General features: G+C 38.7%; 3 protein-coding genes across 6 annotated transcripts in view; 1 reads left to right on the top strand and 2 right to left on the bottom strand.

Moving 5' to 3' along the window:
- The window catches only part of si:dkey-246g23.2 (solute carrier family 66 member 2), a 38770-nt gene extending 34116 nt beyond the window's left edge, over positions 1-4654 (bottom strand). Inside the window, exons 1-4 of one of the 2 annotated variants that reach the window (XM_056766222.1) lie at positions 4636-4654; positions 3986-4124; positions 2269-2543; positions 1981-2114 (exon numbers count right to left, since the gene is read on the bottom strand). In XM_056766222.1, coding sequence (XP_056622200.1) covers positions 1981-2114; positions 2269-2468 — 334 coding nt within the window. In that variant the 5' untranslated portion in view covers positions 2469-2543; positions 3986-4124; positions 4636-4654. Of the gene's footprint in view, positions 1-1980; positions 2115-2268; positions 2544-3985; positions 4144-4635 lie in introns of those variants that run through there. The other variant, XM_056766223.1, reaches the window with a different exon arrangement.
- A 21-nt stretch (positions 4655-4675) lies between these two features.
- Positions 4676-6107, top strand: hsbp1b (heat shock factor binding protein 1b). The gene is made up of 4 exons (XM_056766224.1): positions 4676-4840; positions 5204-5270; positions 5576-5705; positions 5814-6107. The coding sequence occupies exons 1-3, from the start codon at positions 4796-4798 to the stop codon at positions 5698-5700; spliced, it is 237 nt and encodes a 78-aa protein (XP_056622202.1). The 5' UTR covers positions 4676-4795; the 3' UTR covers positions 5701-5705; positions 5814-6107.
- A 333-nt stretch (positions 6108-6440) lies between these two features.
- The window catches only part of zgc:173742 (DNA topoisomerase I, mitochondrial), a 22078-nt gene continuing 8000 nt past the window's right edge, over positions 6441-20518 (bottom strand). For all 3 annotated transcript variants that reach the window (XM_056766373.1, XM_056766372.1, XM_056766374.1), the window contains 12 exons: positions 19195-19316; positions 16164-16286; positions 15517-15704; positions 15107-15251; positions 13914-14057; positions 12659-12844; positions 10819-10887; positions 9257-9371; positions 7366-7493; positions 7182-7276; positions 6932-7081; positions 6441-6838 (listed from right to left, as the gene is read on the bottom strand). In XM_056766373.1, coding sequence (XP_056622351.1) covers positions 6736-6838; positions 6932-7081; positions 7182-7276; positions 7366-7493; positions 9257-9371; positions 10819-10887; positions 12659-12844; positions 13914-14057; positions 15107-15251; positions 15517-15704; positions 16164-16286; positions 19195-19316 — 1568 coding nt within the window. In that variant the 3' untranslated portion in view covers positions 6441-6735. The remainder of the gene's footprint in view (positions 6839-6931; positions 7082-7181; positions 7277-7365; positions 7494-9256; positions 9372-10818; positions 10888-12658; positions 12845-13913; positions 14058-15106; positions 15252-15516; positions 15705-16163; positions 16287-19194; positions 19317-20518) is intronic.

The following is a 20518-nucleotide window of genomic DNA, read 5'->3' as shown; positions in this document are numbered from 1 at the left end:
TCTTTGGGGCCAGAATTCTTGCTTGTTGGTAGGGGATCAAATATTTATTTCACTGACTGAAATGCAAATCAATTTATAACCTTTATTTCCACTGATATTTTGGTTGATTTTCAGGTTCTATCAGTTAAAATAAACCTAAACATTATAGGTCCTGCATTTATTTGTAAGCAGGCAAACTTACAAAATCAGTGTTGGGATCAAATAATTATTTCCCTCACTGTACATACATACATGCATACTGTACATATAATTTACTCGGATCACAATAATTATTGGGGAGAAGAATATTGATTGAATTTTTTATTTTTGGAATATAACTGATGGGGCAATTACGGTTAGTAGTAGTCATAATGGCCTAATGGTTAGAGAGTTGGACTTACATTTAGTCATTTGGCAGACGCTTTTATCCAAAGCGACTTACAGTGCACTTATTACAGGGACAATCCCCCTGGAGCAACATGGAGTAAAGTGTCTTGCTCAAGGACACACTGGTGGTGGCTGCTGGGATCGAACCAGCAACCTTTTGATTACCAGTTCAGTGGTTTAACCCACTAGACCACCATCTCCTTGTGACTTGTGACCAGAAGGTTGCCGGTGCGATCCTCAGGCCCGGCGGGTAACGATTGCGGTGCCCTTGAACAAGGCACCTAACCCTACATGCTCCCCGGGCGCTGCAGTGATATCTGCCCACTGCTTCGGGTGTACGTGTGTTCATCACTTGCTGTGTGTGTGCTCACTAATCACTGGATGGGTAAAAAGCAGAGGTCACATTTCGGGTATGGGTCACCATACCTGACGAATCGGTCACTTTCACTTTCATGGCGTGAACTATTTCTCCTTAAACATGAATCGATGAATGTTCCCAATCATCATTACAGAATGCTGTTTTAAGTTCAGCAATGTTCATAAACTTGTACTATAAAATTGTCGCTGTTGAAAGAAAATTATTTGTGATAAATTGACTTAAATTTCTAAAACATTTCAGGTCACATTTAGTTTGGTTACATGTGATGTTGTGAGAATAAAATATTTTTTTGCAGAATTAAATTTTGTGTTTTACAAACTAACATACACATCTGCATGCAGGCTCCCAACTGTGCAGATTCATGATGTTCCTTATGTGTGATGTTTGTTCTCAGAAATACAGCTACAACATATTCATACTTTATCTGTATGGAGAGTGGATAAATTAGATTGAAAGAGGCTGACACCCCCTCTTGTGGACAGCATTAAGAATTATGGTCATCATGGAATTTTTGGAGTTTGATCTAAATGATCTGTATCAAAGTTCGTGATATAGAGCCTATTCATCCACTTTTTTTTATAACAATAAACATTAAAATAAGTGAAAATTGGCCCAACTTGCATCAGGAGTAGACTTTGAACTTGAGCTAGCGCATAAAGAGAGAGCGCATTTAGGCCACGCCCACACCGGGGAAACAATCCAACCCACTTTCTATTGCGGGAAAATGCATCCTTGTCATTTCTGATTTATAACAAAAAACATAACAATGCCTAAACTGCTGTGAGACAAGGTGCACAGAAAACAAGAGAAAGTCCAGTGAGCACGTCCCTCTTAACCTAGCGGGTCTAAGATATGCGAGGCTGTCTGGTGGTTGAAGTAAACATATTTTAAAGTGCAAACACTTGTCAGTATCGCACTCGTACAGACTCTTAATCTGATGGGTAGAATTAAGTCCGTACAGAATGGTGAGCGATTTGACCAATCGGGTGAAAGGGGCGTGACAGCACCGCCCACATGTACGAATCCCATATTGAGTCCGAAATCCGTTTTTTAAACGACAAACGAAAAATGAAAAATCGGGGCGAAATCTAATTTTTCGTTTGTTGAACTAAACGAAAAATGAAAAAACGAGTCATCTTTCAGTTTCCATTAATTTATTTAATATAGGATATCAAATGAATAAAACGTACACGGACCTACAACTGAGGGGACAGTTGCTTTTTTATTGTGATTACCTGTGATGTGGTGTTGTTTGGTACTGACACGGTTACTGGCCTGAATGGAACAGCACAAATGCAGCATACCCAACATGGTAAGAATCATCACCACGCTCTGCAAGAGCAAGGGCATCTCGAACTGCTTCCCTATCCTAAAGGACAAACAAAGCATTCAGAATAAAACGATTACATCAAATACAAACCGACACACATTCTGAAATGAATTACATTTTTACTGTTCACACAAGCTCCTAAGCACTCAATCAACTCCGACTGCTGCTGCAGCACTGCATCTCTTCCACTCACCAGAAGAAAATGCGCAGTATGTTGGCAAGAAGCAGCACCAGACAGACTCTTGTGGAGAAACCCTCTGCATTATTGGTCCTCTGGATCTCCTGGTACTGGGGGACGTAGGGCACGGCGCCCCCGAACACAATCACGCAGGAGGCCAGCCAGGAGAGCAGAGTCCACGAGCTTTCCATGTCCTCCTCTGGTGCCTGCTCCATCGCTCGATTCTCACGAACACGCCGTCTCTACACTCCCATCCTCTGTATGATTGCACACTTGATCACAGATTTTCCCTAAAAAGTGCAAAAAGTCAAGAAAGTTGTGTTATTGCAAGCTTCTGAAGCACTCATTAAAGTACCACTTCCCGTAACCTACAACATAAAATATACAATCTACGTGAATTATGTGAACTGGCCATGAAACCAATGAGGGAAAACTGTCACAAAAGCCATCATCAACCATCCTCTCCAAGGTTCCCTCCCACTCAACATTATCTGGACTAAACAGGATGTTTGCGCTCAACAGGCCAGTGCTCCTGAAGATAAGGCTTCTAGCATCTTTGCCGTTGACAAAACAGCCTTCTCCAGCTAACGGCCGGCAGTCATAAATTGTATAAAATAATGATGAGCCCCAATGAAAGCATCCTTCCTGACGTTCTGCATGCACTCAGAACATTTCCTAGTGGATGAGTTTTATTTGAAGAATAAAGGAAAAGGTACATAAGCATCACATGGCTGATCTACTACACTAGAAAACAGTAAACACAAAACAATAGATCACCGTTCTTAGTAAAAACACTATCCATGGGGGTTTTAGTGGCTGCATATAGGATGTGTGTTGCACTCTGTGTTGAGGTTAAATGTAGCCAGGCACTTTAGCCATATACATTTCCCAGCCCTCTTTAGTGGAGGTATATTTTCTGAGAAACGCTACTGTACACTAGAGGTATTGCGTGGCTTTTGCATTCCATGGGGGTTGTGCTTTTCCGACGTACACGCCTCGTATGCACTCCTTGTATCCGACAATACCACACCACTGTACACCCACACCCACAGTAAACAGATTTCTGCTTTCCTGAAAAGACAATCGTTGAGCCTCGCAAGCAAACAATAGCACTCGGTACGCATCAGGCATTTAATACCATCACATGCATGTTATTGAACTTTGGAAATCAGATACAAAGTTACACTTACACAAAATCCCATAGCAGAAAAAAATCCCAAGAACGCACATCGAGACTCCTATGCTCAGTTATGTTCCTTTCCTTCGGGTTCTAAGAGGATTGATCACAATTGGTATCATCGTTTTACTACTAACCATTCAATGGTTAACTTTATTACTATAGGGAAATTACTTGTTCCGCATAGTTGTTTAAACGCACGCTCGTGTCATCTGACCGTCTATCATTTAAGATATAACGTTAGAAACACTTGGGGATACTGTATAAATAAGTTATTTGCGCATGTTTTATTGCATTCTCGTCTTCTTCAATATCAAGCTCGATAAATGTAGAGTGAGATTAATAGACTATTACGTCTGAGAGCGTCGGAACAGGAATTATGAATAATGCACTGTGGGGAAAAAAGCAACAGTAGCAGAACGTCACGAAATAAATTTCACTTAAAGCAACAAATGAAACAACTTTTGCACGTACACTAGTTTTTATGATATTAACAGACAACTTTGAATAACAGAATACGAAGGAAAATAGAAGGTAGAAACCTTACGTTCATACCTTGTTTCGGGCGAAGACTGGTTTGACAAGTATAGCAGCACAGGCTCTCGTAAGCACATGCTGCCTCATGTAACGTTACTTCTCATTTAGTCTAAATCAGGCTGATGCAGTTTGGAGATGTGGGTTTGACCGCACGCGGCTAATGTTACACAGGGAAGAAGAAGAAGGAAAATCATACCACATGATCGCATCAACCAAATTATGGAGAAAGGTCGTCTACTATTCCCTAGTAAAGATTAACTTTTGCATGTAAATGCACTCGACAAAGATTCAAATGCCCTGCACAAAATATGCTTTTGAATGACAGTTAACAAAATCAAGTAATTGTGTTGGTAACTCTGTGTGGCTGTTTAAGTTTTAACATGCACCAAATAGATTTTACGATAATAAATGAATCACTGATCTGTTTGATGTAGAATTTATACTTTAATGAAAAATAACCTGATGACTTTATTAAATTAGATTAGATTCAACTTTATTGTCATTACACATATACAAGTACAGTGTAATCCCCCTGCAATGCTTAAAACTATACAGCACAAACGCCCAAATATGCAAATAATGTAAAAAGAGTGACAGCTTGTTTGCGCAAGCACTTCGCTGCGGCCTGTCGGCTGAGCTCGGCTCGTGCGAGGGGTATATTTGCGTACCTGCAGCAGCGGGAATCCCGATTTGAGAATTATCGTAGTCTCGCGATAACCCTTCGTGATTTCGCCTCCAGCTGATCATTAGATAGCAGAGCTGGGGAGATAAAACATTTAAGACGAAGCATCATTTCTAACTGTACATATCTATTTATTTGAAGAAATAATGGCAGATACAGACCCCAAATCGGTGCAGGATCTCACGGCAGTGGTAAGTTGGAAAGAAACGATAGCTGTGTGTTTTGCTAAGCTAGGCTAACGCTAGTCTTGTTTATATGTTTTAACTTGTTTGTTTTGATGCGCGTACCACATTCGTTTCCACTCTTTATTACAAACCCATACGATTATAATGTCATTTAGTGAGTAATGTAATCCGGTTACTTTCCTAAAAGTACACGAATGTGGCTACGCCAAGAGATAACATTACATTTAGCAACATTGTTAGAGACAGTTTCCCCCCACAGGAAACGGGGTTGATGCTAGATCAACAAAGTTTGAGTCGGTAAATCTTTAAAATTTCTGCATGTGTATCATCATCATCTGCGTTCTAAGAACTGCATGTTCTCCTTAACAGGTGCAGACTTTGCTGCAGCAGATGCAGGACAAGTTCCAGACCATGTCAGATCAGATCATCGGGAGAAATATCCTTTCATTTCACTAGTGTGTCGTCTAAGAAACATTAATATCATTTATTGCAATTTATACACAACCACCTTTTTCCCACGTGATTGTGTCCATATGGTTTGGTTACCAATATACGTCAGAGTACCTTATTTTGTGTTCTGCTAAAGAAACTACCCTCATGTCATTTCAAAGCCAAAGTAAATGATGAATTTTGTTCTTTTCAACCTCAAGTTTATCAACATCCCACAACTCTGTCGTCAGATTCTGATCTACACATCAGTTAATATTTTAGATATTTTCTGTATTCCTTAACAAGAACAACTTGATGAAATGAGCACACGAATTGATGACCTGGAGAAGAATATAGCAGACTTGATGACTCAGGCAGGAGTGGAAGAGTTTGAAGGAGGCGACAACAAGGTCAAAGAGGGAGGAGAAGCCTCCTAGTAGAGGTACCTTGACTTGAGACAATAAACGTTTGATTGAATTAATTTGACATGCATTTCACTGTGGATTTATGTGGTAAATGCTGTGCACTGATCTACTGTTGTCTTCCACAGGAAGAAACTACAGACACTCTTCAGGAGCAGCAAGATTTTCTCTATGGTGACTAACATGTTTTGATTTGATGCTTTTTTTTTTTAAAAACTAGAAGTATGGTCAGTTCTAATACTGTGACTGTATTCTAGCCTTTCCCCTATTTCTCTAATGCATTGCTGAAAACTTTTTAAATCCACAATAACCAACTGTAGAACTGAATTTTTGTGTAACTGTAACCGCACTACCCCAAGTGCCAACCTAACACCATTCCAAAACAGTTGAATGTGTTGTAGAAATAAAGTTGTTTCATAAAACTTGTCTCCTTTACTGTTAACACAACAATATTTACGGATTTCTATCTATAAAGCAGTTTTACTGAAAAATGTAATTACTTATTTTTAGTTAAGATGATGGATATCTCACTGTTCAGATGAAAGTTTTATGACTATGAAAGTTCTGTTGCAATAGGCAGTACATTGAATTGTAGCTAAAAATGTATTAAACGACCTGCAAGTATCCGACGTGCAATTAAAAATTAAGAGAAGACTTCATGTTGACTTTTTTACCAATGTCAGATTGTACTGCTGGTTAAGCAGGTAAATCTTAGAAAATCTGTTATTAATATTAGTATTTTATTAGGTTTGGGGTGAATCACAACATAATCCTGAGGTTTCTTTATGAGATTGGCCCAAAAAGCGAAGCAGCTTAACTGTCCCTTACATAACGAAATATCTATAAGAAGAGGTTTCCCTATAATACAATGAACATTTATTGAACCTTCATAAAACATCCTAATTTGATTAAACACTAAAATTAAACAATATAAAAGTGCCAACAATACCACCATACAACAAACTGCTATAAAATCTTGCCATTAATTTCACTTAAAATAAAGATGTTGATAAAACTGTTGTGGTGAACTGCAGAAGAAACAAACTACTTTTAGAACACAAAGTCATTTTCAGTCATATCGATTGCCCAGGCAAACTTGTCTCGTAGCGTTTTGTTGTAAATTTTATCCAGTGGCACCTCTATGTTCTTACACCTAAGAGCAGAAGACAACAAAGATAAACTCTGTTAAAAAAAATCTAGATCTCTATTCCAAGATAAAACAAGCTAGTGTTTGAATGTGACTCACCAGGCCACACTGATGCGTGGGTCCAAATAGTTAAGCTTAGAGGTGCTCAGGGCAATCTGTTTGTTCTCTTCTTTGTCTGTAGCCTGAACCTCCATCCTCAGTAGCTGTTCCTCACACCTCTGTACAGCCTTTTTCTTCTTATCCACCAAACTAAAACACACAAACAGCAATCAAGGTCACTTCAGACGTTTATAAATGCTGAGAGAAGAAATAAATGGCCCTTTGTAAAAGCCTGGAATGAGATACTGACATCAACAGCTTGTTGTCTGAGCTCCCTTTGCAATCTTTCTTGGCCTGTTTTAGCTCTTTCTTAGCCAGGGCCAACTGCTCCTTCCTGCTGTCAATCTAATGGAGCATGAAATGAAAGAAAAGTCTTAAAATCCATCCAGTCCTATTTGTTTCATTCACTATCTGAACATCTCCGGTCATCGCACCTTTGCCTGCAGGTTTGCCATAGACTGATCGAAGGTCTTTGGCGGCGCCCGCTGATGGTTACATAGAATTGCAACCGCACGATTTGCTCTGTTGTATGAGAGCAACTTCTCCGCCACATTATCAGTCTCTGTAGGAAAAATGAGACAAAGACACTCAAATTGAAGAGCTAGAAATCTATTATAGTACTGTAATTATCAGAAGCATTCTTTCTGGATGGAATTATCAGGCAGTACCGCAATTACTACAATAAAAAATGAATAACAATAAGCAGAATTTAATGCTCTTGGCATTTTCTTGAGGCAATTGTATCTTTTATTTAATTCTGTTGTGAAATTCTTTTGCAAGATTCTTACGATGGCCATGTGCATTTCAGCGGTTTTCATCAGGCAAAGTTTACAATTCAACGTGCCCAGCGCAAGACACCCGAGAGGCGAGCACATAGCTCATTAAATTAGGGCTTGTAGCAAATGTTCCTCAGAGGCGATCTGACACCTACACCAAAACATTACACTCATTTCACACAGAGAGGCAACAGATCCCAGTGTTCACAACACTCACAGTCACATGACTCTCACACAAACATACAGCAGGGCCATTAACACAAACACACAACTCACTCAATGATGTTTAACAACACATCTACAACAAAAACGTTCTGCATTCCAATGCTTAATATTGCACATTTTTCTTTGCTTGTGGAGCAAAATAAATAAATAGTTGCTTAACTATTAATTATCAGTTGGGCAGTTCTGTGAAAATGTCAACCTTACCACGAAAAAAATTAGTTTTTACCAGCAGTTTTTACTATGGTAACAGCACAGATCTAAACATTTGGTGGTTCAAATACCCATGCGAGACCTCTCTTCAAATTTGTGAAGTATTTGTTCTATTTTTAGTACATGATTTTTCTTAGTCAGATAAGGGCCATTTTCAGGATCGTCACATCCATAACGCTACATATTCCTCATAAATGGACACATGAAAATTAATATAAAGTAAATATTTTATGTTCTATAAAGAGGCATCCCTTCTCCATTCATTGGGTATTATTGCTTCAGGATTTTGCATTTTATTTCACAGAAATCCTACAAAGTTTATCGTCTCCCAAAAAACAAATTCTTTTTTGTCAAATTCATAATGCGTGTTTATTTCCCTTTTTTTAAGTAGAATTTTTTTCATAGAGTGTAAACATAAAAAATGTCAGTCTATCAACAAGGTTTCAGTAAAATATAAACAGATGGTTCAAAATAATCGTAACAATTTCGTTCTCTGAGCATTTTTATATCATGTCCATAATGCAAAATGCCACGTTCATAACGCTGGAATTGCCCAGTTGGTAAAGGTCATGGGTTTAAATCCTAGGGAATGCAGAACTGCAAAACATGTAAATGTAGGGGTGCTGTGTAATAGTTGTTAGCATATATATTACACTAGCACTCTTGCTGGAATATCTCTTTAACTGCTTATGTACAAAGCTTTAAAAATCACAGCCACCTTTGTTGACTGAAGCGTTCGCAATAGACCCAAACTTTCCCAAGCTCACATTATGTGAAACTGCAGCAGGCGGTGCGTGACAGTACCGTCGAGTCTTTCACTGTCGACAGCTTTGTTGATTTTAACGTTGCTCGCTGACCGTGCAGACACACCATCATACTAACAAAATCCACATCGCAGTTGTCAAAATGCACCACGAAATGTACAAATCTCTGACAGCAATCCATATCGGCATCACTTAACCAAGTGTTGCAATGCATATCCTGACTGACGGCATGACTGAACATCTGTGCTGTTAGTCATGATTTTTATGTTTACTTGACTGATCAAGAGCTAGAGGGGAGACCAGACAAGAAAGAAAAGAAAGATCAGAAAAAGAGAGAAAAAGATGCTCACTGTTGGTCAGTTTTTGGAGTTGCTGCTGCAGGGTTATGGAGGCATTGTATGTCCTAAAAACCTTTGCAGTCAGGCCTGCCATCAGAGAGCTCAGATGTTTGTTCAGCAACTGAGTCTGTGAAGACAAAAACAAAACGTTAAGACAAGTATTTCCATAAAAACTGTTTTTTTTGTCTCGCTGCATGGCACTAGATGGCGCTGTTGCACTTATTGTCAGAAATGGACAGAAACAGAAAGAGACATCGAGGAGCAGTCTCAATAGAACAAGTTCCTTTTCTCCCCAAAGACATCAGACGTGCGTTCCAACTTTAATGGATTTGTGAGTGGCGGAGTGTGGGTTGTATATTCCAGGCATAAAAAAAACATATCCATTAAATCTGCCTCTAATGCTACATCTACAGCAGAAATGGATGTCTTAAAAAAAGAGCTTTCAGATGTGCCATGCAAACATGTTCACCCACATCAGACTCCTTCAAAAACCCTTTCTAACTTTTCTGTTAACTAAATTCACTAAAAGTTCTGAATACGTGGAAACAATGACTCTACTTTTCTGCACATAGTGATCCTCAGTGTCATGTACACAAGAAGCTGATAGATAAATGGCCGCCTATCTGAAGCTAAATAGCATGTGTGATATTGTTAAGGATGCTAAATGTTAATGACAGCAGCTGTGTCCTAGCGGGTCAGCTGATACTAATGTTTGGCAGGCACACGCTCTGTTGTCTGATGGCACATGCTGAACATGTTGGTCTGTTCACCATGAAGTGGCTCACTGAGGAACACAGTGACATTCGGGTTAGAACACCCAGAATCAACAGAGTTTGCGTGTGTGTGGTTTCAACATCGCTTTACTTTTAGAGACCGTTACTCAAACAATCCCTCGTCCCAAAAATAATTGTTTATTAGAAACTAAAACATGTCTTTCATTTCTATGGTTGTATTCTAGGAATCAGCATTAGACAGCATTTTAAATGTTCTCGGTGATGTCATCAATTTCATCATGATGCATCTTTTCTCTTCCTGTCCAAACAGATTTTTTAATGGTTCGGATTTAAGCCAAGATAAAGACATTCCTTTTTCTAAACGGTATATACACACAACCACACACAAACAGACACAAACACACACACATGCTCGAGCTTAAGCACAGTGGCATATAATAAGATTTGCAGTACTTTGTGGAAGAGGGCCAGCAATAGTCTCTACCGCATCCTCCCTCACTCACCCCTTCACTCGGCCTTTGCCGTGTCAATCGGAAAAGCCCAGAGTGCAGATTAGCATTCCCCCTCCAGAACGGCCCACCATTACCAACCTGACCTCACAGAGAGGGGCACGCAAACCCTCCCACCCTTCCACTAACAAACTGTTTTACTCTCTCCAAGGTTCTACGAGCCAGAATACCCTCACTGTAAAAATTAAGACTAAAAAGTGAAAAACAGGCTAAAAGAAGAAAAGCAGCATCCTTTACCACATGCTTTTATGACGCAAGTCTCCCGAGTACCGCATCACTCGGAATGAAAAATCTTTGACTCTTTACCTCAGTTTCAGAACATTCCACTCACATTCAGTCGATCAAAGAGGTCGTCTCCTCCTTGCTTTTTTTCCATGAAAAGCTTGAGGTTTTTGAAAACCTAAAACAGAAAACACGTGTTTATCATATGCGCAGAACACAGGCTGGCAGAAAGAGAGAAAGACGCTTTCAATTATATTTGACATTTCGCAGAAGTCCTGTCTTGCATCAGTCCTACTAAATAAACCAACTAAAATATGCATGGAACTAATTAATGGCAGCAGATGTGATGCTTTTAAATCAGACCCATTTGAATAACAATTTATCCTTGAGCCAAATGCATGAACAAAAAGTAAACAGACCGCACGCCAGGCAATGACAGACTTCATATTTTAGATTTTCCCCAATTTAATATGCAAAAGTGATTGAATATCTTTTCAATAATCTCAGTAATTCTCTCAATGGGACAATTAACATGATCGCATATATTTAAAATGATAGTTCCCCCAATATTAAAAATTTTGTCATCATTTACTCACCCCCTTATCTTTTCAAACCTGCATGACTTCCTTTTTTCTACACGAAATAAGCTATTTGGAAGAATGTTGGTAACTGAACAGCACTTGCACACATTCACTTCTATTTTATGGGCACGAAACCCAAGTAAATGGGAGCCAGTTAACAACATTCTTCAAAATATACATTTTTGTGTTCCGCAGAAGCAAGTCATACATCACATTTTTGGGTGAACTATCACTTTAACATTCACCCTAATGTGTCCAGATACAACGAGGTTTAAAAGTCTGATACTATTCGATTTAATATATTAGCATGCCTATGAGTAACAAGCTGCATTTTTTAGCATTTGTATTTGCTTTCATGAGAACACACTTGACACATGTGCATTTTATCCCAGCAATGCTTCCTAAAAGCATCTTGTGTGTTTCAATGGAAGCAAAGAAATCCGAACTTGCACAAAGTAGTGAAACTTAAACTGTATTTGATTGGATGGCTCACAACATGTGACCTCCGAAGGATTTAATTGTTATTCATTAGGACTAAAAAACAGTGCGAGGAGGAAGTGAGTTTCGGTGCTAGACGATACCTGCAATTATATCTGACATTTCCGCAAAAGGCTGCCTGTCGCCAAATAAACTAAGATATTCAGAAACTAATTAATTTGCACTTGATGGGCTTCTTTCAAATGTTCTCATTTACATTATGAAACCTACGCAAGCAAACAAGATCTGCCAGCAGACATCCCCCCTCACCCCCCTGGCCACACAGCCATGACCTGCTTTCTTTGACGTTAAATTGAACAGTATAGGAAATCAACATATATACACGCTGTATTAAAACTTAACTGTTAATGACTAAATTCTTAAGCAACTATGGCTTTAGACAGCGAGTCAAAGATGTAAATTATATGTTTGCTGAAAAAAATTAAATAACCAATAACAACTGACTATATACTTTTTATACTAATACACCAATTCATTAATTAATTATTATGAATATATATTAATATTATATATATTTATATTAATATTTAAATACATATACACATAAATGTATACGTATTTAACACATTTTATGTCAAACAACAATGTAATAGAAAACAAACCAACTATTAAACGGTTTTACAGAATTATTGCAAGATTGTGAAGGAAAAACATAACGTTGAGAAATATCAGTGGTTTCCTATCTTGCAAACAGTGTAATTACAGCTGAAGTGGGTAATTTCTGCACCACCGAATGGAATTGCATCCTGTTTGTTCAGGCGCCCCAGTTTGGGACAACACCATCTATTTGTCTGAGTAATGGTGGATATTACACACTTCCCCTTTAAGGCAACGGAAAACATCACAATCTCCTCTTCCGAATTGTCTTACCCTTTTGATCACAGGGACCTTGTTGTAGTATCGGATGCAATCTTTACCCAGGAAGTCGAACTCCACCACACACTTCTCGCCATCCAGTGTGTCGTGTAAGGTGATGTGCTCCACACGCAGAGAGCAGCAACCCACGGTGTCGGCTGTCTCGCCCTCTTCCTTTTCATTACCTGCTCTCAGAGCCAGCTGCAGGGTTCATACAAACAAAGAAAAACCACTGAAGACGTTTGTGAACGTGTTTCCGACATGCATTGATGCTGTATCAGACACCAGAAGGTTAACCTAGTTAACATGTAAAACTTTGATATTGGATTTAACCATTGATCCAGTATCTCAAAGCTGCAAAGCTCTCATACATTTTTCTACCTAAAACACATTTTTTTTTAAAGAATGTAACCTGCTACAGTGGACATGAGGACTAACAATAAAACGCAAGTTAAATTTGAGTGCGTTTTAAGCGTTTGTATGGCTTACGAATACAGCACACAAGCTATCCGGATTACTTTCTTTTGGCTCCGTTTTCTGTCATCTCTAAAGTTTGACAGCCAATAGTCTGTATGAAACATCGGTGTTTGAAGATATATGCAAATGACTCTTGAAAAGTGCATTTGTGTGTCACACAGGGAAAATGACAGAATACAGATTCTGGACTTCATGATGGGAATGTGAGTAATGACTCTATTCTGGCCATTACAATCTACACAAACTCCTCTGAGAAATGCACCATGAAGTTGTCTGAAATCTATTAATTGTAATTGACATGAACTAAAGAGAAATGCACCATGAAGTTGTCTGGAATCTATTCATTGTAATTGAAATGAACTGATTGGTTCCCAAAATAAAAACAACATTATGGTTGAATGTAGGGCTGGTACGATATATATTGGGATTCGCACTAATTTGACATGTCTAGGGCGATTGTGATTTAACGTTATTTTAACATTCTGTTTTATGCTATTCCGTGAACTACGGCTCTTTGATAAGTAGTCAGTTCTGCTCAATCTAAAATCACTACGAGATTAAGCATCCGAGTAGTTTATACAGAGCATTTGAAAAAGCAACATTCGTCAAACATCGTCTTTTGAGTTTCTGAGCGAGAGCGCACTCTGGTTTTTGGATGTTGCGGCATGTAACCGTAATTCATTGAGAAACTGAGCATAAGAATTGCACAAAATATTCTCCTAGCCCTAGTTGAAAGCTTTTTAATATAGCAGAAGTACATAAAATGATGTCTGTGCCGGTTGTGTGTTCTGACCTTGTCAATGAAGTAGAAGGCTACGGCTCTCTGGCGTGTACCCATCTGTTTGGACTTGAGGTCTTCAAGGTACTGAGCTCTGATGGCATCCACGCACAACTTCAGTCTTCGAGCCACCTCGTACTTTTCCCAATCCTTCTCACCCTAAATAAAACGAACAAAGCTACATATTATCATACAACAACCAGAATGATCTGACGTGTGACAGCTTAACCTACCTCACCTTGAGCTTTTTTGGTGTGAAGTATTGCCTTATTCTCACTTTATTCTACTGGAAGGTGCCCAAATACTTGGGGACTGCATTGAGCTTACTTATATTTAAATTATTTACCATTCGTATAGCTTATTCTTTTTCTCAAATATAGCACACGCTCTTGTTTTCCTCACAAGTTATTGGTATCGACACTACGTGTTTCACTCGAAAGTAGTTGGTGACCTCAAAGCAGCAAACAGACAGGGACAAGACCTCAATTTCATGTAAAATGCATGAACACGTGGGGGAAAAACAACCTAATATCAATACATATCAAATGCATTAAACACACAAAGAAAACCAACAAGAACATGACCTTTGCATGAAAATACATCTCCTAAAAACCCATTTTGGCACGTTACGCCCGGGATGTCAGCTTCGTCTGATTCCAGCCACCTGCACTTTAATTGGTCAAAAACACGAAGTGCCCGCTATACCTTGCATTACCATGGCAACAACATAGTCACAAACAGTGCAGAATAACTTAACCTTTCCTAATAAAGCACATAAAAGGGCTGACAGGAAGCAGATGGATGAATGGACTGAAGTACAACCATTCAAAGGGAAAGAAAAGCTTGGCCGGAGGCACCTGGGAAACGGTTTCTCAATCTGCTCACCTTCAAGTATGATTCGGCTTCTTGAGATGTGTCCATCACTCGGTAATGACGGAAAGGATTGCTTTGCTCCTGCTTTCTAATTTAATTAGCGATAGGAAGTGAGCGGAACGGGGCGAAGATGAGGTGCTGAGCTGAAACTAAGTGAGCGTGATTTGGCAGAACGCGAGAATATGCGATGGCTGTTTGACTGGTCTGGGCAGAGCGCTAAAACGAGACATCAAATCACATTTATTATTAACAAGGTGACATGGGCGAACGTGGAGTTTAAAAACAGGGAGAGAGATAAACTCTTATTTTTTGTGTGTGTGTAAAAAAATCTCTACCTTAAGTTTGGAGTTGGCGTTGAGCATCACATATTTACAGGAGCCTTGTACGTTCTCTGTCCAGCTGGCTAGCCATGTTACGGTGTTGTCATGACGAACTTCTTTCCAGCGGTGGCCTGCTGGGGGTTCTGGGATACTAGAGTCCCTGTGGGGAAAATTCATACCTTGTACTCCCTCAGAAAACCTTTGAAAATTGCTATAATCAGAGTTTTGAAATCTGTCATTGCCTATACATTGCATTGTATGTGTTTTCATAGATCTTAAGCAAAAATACCTCTTATATAAAATATCTAATGAATACATCTGCGATGTGCTTCTGAAGGCCCCGCATTAATTCATTTTTAAAACCCCTACAGAATGTAAAGGTCATCGTAAAATAACTGCTGACGTGGACTGTTATGAAGTCTCACTTGCTGCAGTTGATGATAACGTCTTCGGGCTGAATCCTCTTTTTCAGCATTCCCTGTTTGGGGTGATCTCCTCTGCCTCGAAACAGCGCTGGAGGTTCTATCTTAAAGTTCCCAATGCGCTCGCGATGGTGGTCCAACACACAGAACCCATATTCCTCAACAATCTTTTGATTTGCTTCTTTTATAACCTGGAGAACATTCAACAATTCAAAAAAATGTTGGTGTGATGAAACACAAAAACGAGGCAGCACATTCACAAAAGCTAAATGGAAGTGTTTGGGCCATCCATTGTGAAAGCTTTTGTGTGTTTTGTACAGTGCTACCCCAATTTTTTTGCCAAGCGACAGGTCCGGTGTATAAAATTTAGCAGCATCTAGTGGTGAGGTAGCGAACTATAACCAACGGCTCACTCTACCCCTCCTTTTCAAACCATTATGGAGGCTGACACATTTTGGCTTCTTTGCTGAAAGAGATTTCGAATTTAGAAGAAATAGCTCATTCTCTGATGAAATATTAACAGAAATGCAATATAATATACATAACTATATTTTACACACAAAAAAAAAAGACACACCGGACCTTTCATCGAGAATATTCCCTTGATCCAAAATGCTCCAAACACAGAGATGTTTGGGAAGACCACTCACCTGCTTCTCCTCTTTGCTCATGTTTTTCCTAGCTTCCACCCTCTGTTTGTGCATGACAAGAAGTTCTCCAAAATCACACTTGTTCAGATCTGTGATCAGTTGTTTCTCCTCCAGACTCATGTCCTGCAGATAGAACAAAGATGGGCAACACAGAAGATGTAAACTTAAATATAACTCCCGTTATATCGCAACATCCTTCAACATTTTTACAAGGAAAACGTGAATGTCTCCAAATGCAAGTTTTTTTTGAGAATTCTATTACACAAATGCAATACTTGGAAGTTTTTAAAAATAACTATGAACACCATGTCTGCATCAACCAATATTTCATAATGCCTTTGATGACTTTTGTAATCACTACAAAAAAGTAAGACAACCCTTCGCACTGACATTTTTATGGGATATCGTTGACAAGAGCAAAAAATATATAAACAGCGTACTTTAAAAGACACTCAAGATAACACAAATGACCCAAGACATAAAGACTTCTTCACCTGTAATGATAACCGCCTTCCTCAGGGTACAGAATAAAGATAAGGCAGACCAAAAGTTAAGCAAGTTTCGGACGGAGAGGTCACGACTGCCGTACGCCGTTTCTCCTCGCGTGACTTATAGTTTTTGCGGTGCTAAATGTCACACTAACACTGATTCACTCTAATCTCTCCTCCTGGGGCTGATGAAGAGGAGCGGCACCATGGGACCTCACACAAGCAATTTCAACTGACCTGTCCCCTCTCCATTTTCCCTATGATGTCAAACACACATACACACTTTACACAAATGGCACCCCTGGGTCATTAGCCAGGGAGTGGAGCCCAGCGCAGGGGAGAGAGAAAGCGCAAAATGACAGCAGAACTGAAAGAGGATTCAATATATTTTAGTAAAAAAAGTTACAAATCAATTACACTAGAAATGAGTGCAGTATGCTTCATGAATCTGTACTGTTGAATACATCTAATTTACAAAAACCCATTAGAGAATAACATATTTAAAGGTGCTTTTAGTTGTTGCTATGTGGTTATCTACTGATCCAAGTCTAGCTTCTATGATAATTTGGTTCCTTGATGGGTCACTCACAAAATCATTGAAATATCATGGCAGTAGTTTTAAAATATAAAACATCTAGTAATAACAAACTATCATAATAAAGATAATTGATAATAAATGATCAATTAAAGATTAATTTCAACTTCAAATTAATTGTTTTTGTGTTTGATTTCCCTTTTTGTTGAAAATCTGCATTATTTGCTGTAATTTAAAGTAAGTCTAATCTAATTTTCTGAAAAAATAATGAAATGTTAAACTAGATGTTCTTAAATGATGAAAATAAGCAAAACATTGAAAAATATTCATGTATAATAAAAATGAAGAAATGTGAAAAACATTTTCATCCTCTTACAAGGACTGTTTAACCTGGCTCGGGTGCATGCGTGGTCAGATTACTTCATATCTGTAGTTTAAAGTTTAATATTCTCTCGTCATAGTGGTAACACAACAATATTAACAACACTATGGCCTTTTTAGGCTTTTATTTTGAACATTTTGTTAAAAAAAGTGTGAAATGTTTCCAAGTACCGTTTTTAAACATCTTAGACCCGTTTTTTAATGCTTAAGAAGGCAAGTTTTCTTGATGCACATATTTTCGCAACATTTCACACCCCATCGCAACATGCTGCATGATTGGATGCTGCAATTCTGTAGTACAAACGGTGCGATACGGGTAATGCATTTACGCTTAATGCCTAAGGTAAGATGTTTTAAAGAACAATAACATAATTGCCTTAGAAAACACCACTAATGATATTTCCAACTCGCAACTTATGGCTGAATCATCGCCAAGAGAATGAGAACTAATAATCATTTCTAAACTTTTCCTAAGCTACGGTAAACCACAGTAAAACTTTCCCTTGACCTCTTTTCCTAATTGGTGGACTACAGTCAACGAATGTTGTCGCAAGCATGGGAAGCCATATATTGAAACGCTTGGAATTCATTATCATGTGAAATCTCGGTGGCATTCGACAGATTAGTCTCCATTAGTAAATATTAAATGGGTCGTGGGCACGAGGTTACTTCTTTGTGATTGCCACATATGCTGCATTTCAGACGACCCAAAAGAAAGCACAGACCAAACGCACAAAAACAAACACTTCATCTAAGTCCTATAATTATAGAGCTGGTGTCTCATCGCCACTCGAGTTCCTCTCTCCCTCGATGTTGTGATTGACAGCTGGGCACGGGGTGGAGACTGTGCTCAGTGAAGCGAGCAGGGGCTTCCGTGTTATAATAAAACAGTTAAATTGGATTTGTTCATATGCGGGAAGCGAGTTGTCTGGATTAGCATATCAATGCCTTTACACAAATCGTATTTTCAAGAGCATTGAGCACTAAGCAGCACGAAATTAATTCTGCATGATACGCCCCGAGGCCTGCTGGGATGCTGTAAGCAGAGCCATCCCTTCATAACCGTCTCATACTTACAACCAGACACCCACCCCTCCTAGAGGGACCATAAACGTGTGACCGTAAAACTTTTGTCTAAACATTAGTCCGATGTAGAACATTGCATTTTTAATACATGTACAGCGGAGAGCAGCGTTCTTTTAAAATGATTTTTTTCAATTAACATTAATACTTCAACCAAGACAAATACGTCAAGTTTAATGGAGAAAATAATTGTGTTCCATAAAAACATGGCTCTGTACCCTAAATAAGCGCTCTAGCGATAACAATCACTTGGTCCCAATTTTTTTTAAAGTGGGACGTGACAATATCAACATATCAGATGATATTGGACATTGTAGGAGCAGAAACGGCTTTTCCTTGCTTGTTGAGAGCTGTTCAAATATTTCATTGCTTGTTGTGAAGTACCAAAGAGAGAAGATCAAGTCCCAGGCATCAAATAAAATGCCATGGTCTTCACAAAGGTAGTAAACACGGTTGGAATTGAAATGGGTCACGTTTTTCTTCATGTAGACTACAGAGAGCTGGTTAAGAATAGAGCCGGCTTACAAGTATATGAGCAGTTTACCTTCCTCCAGTCCCTGAAGAAGTTATTGCGGAAGACCTCTTTCGTTGTGTATTCGTGATCCAGCATCTGAGCGAAGTAAAGAGCACCTTCCTCTGCTTGCGGTCGAAGCTTCACTGCTTTTCCTGAAACAAGATTCACGTTTACTTATTAAAGGCACATCTGTGTGAAAAACCAAAAAAGAAATTGTAAATTTTTTGGCTTTAACATAGAAATCAGTTTAAGATACCAACATCACGTTTGACTAGGCTCCCTCGTACACACACACATGTGTAAAAAGATAATTTTTCTCTATTTTTCAACCACAGAAAGAGCAACAAAAAAACACATTTCTCAATAAGATGTATGATTTGAAGCATCCCAAACTGGCTCAATATCTACAAAGCACACGCTAGCAGTTTAAGTTACACATTTAATACCTTTGTACTCTAAAACTCTAAATATGAACGAAAGAAATATTGATGCTCAGTGCTTAGCCTAGTGTTCGTAGTCCTCAGCCAATAGTACAGTAAAGTAGAAAATAATTGAAAAAAATGTGGATATTTGCAAAAACAATTCAGCAAAGTTCGGAGATGCAGTAAATTGCATCCCATTTCTACACACTTACCACAGAACGGCAAATGTTTTTGGTTTTGCAACCACATTAAGGCAAGTTATCACGTTTCACCTGTCCACCCCGCGATACAAGGTTTTAAATGCACCACAGAGAGTCATGACCTTGAGCAGATATAATCAAAACTGCATTTATAGCTTAACGTTCAGAGGGTCTCAAAACCAAATATTCCCCCTGGGTTATTGTAAAAAGATGAATGGCCTGGGCCTTCAAAAACATGTTTGAATTTCAGAAACGCCTCTCTACTACACAAGATTGAATGTATATTAATGGAGGACTCTGACCTAAAAGTTACGAGTTAAAAGTCACCTGTGCGAATCCACGCTTAAGCTGGGCTGTGTGCCAGTATTGAAAAATTAAGAGGAACAGTGTTAACCCCTCGGACCAGAAGCTGTCATATTTTTATGTGAAATTATTTTACGAAAGTACTTTTCCTAATAAAAGAGCATTGAAAGAGATCTCCCACCCATTAGTGTGCAAAGCCACAGCTTTTAACACACAATTGCAATCCTGGCTATCCAGACCAAATGCAATGATTGGACAAATATTTTATGTATAAATATTGAGAGAACTTTACTTATGGATTCCTATCAGGATCTGAAGAGACTTTTGATCACTATACCATATATATACCACTATATATATAATATAAAAATAAAGTCTTGATCCAACCACTGTTTGTTGGTCTGGTCGACCATTACAAACCATCTCTAA

Source organism: Triplophysa dalaica, chromosome 14 (genome assembly GCF_015846415.1).
Source record: "Triplophysa dalaica isolate WHDGS20190420 chromosome 14, ASM1584641v1, whole genome shotgun sequence".
In the NCBI taxonomy this organism is placed as follows: Eukaryota; Metazoa; Chordata; class Actinopteri; order Cypriniformes; family Nemacheilidae; genus Triplophysa; species Triplophysa dalaica.
This window is presented reverse-complemented; position numbering and strand designations above follow the sequence as displayed.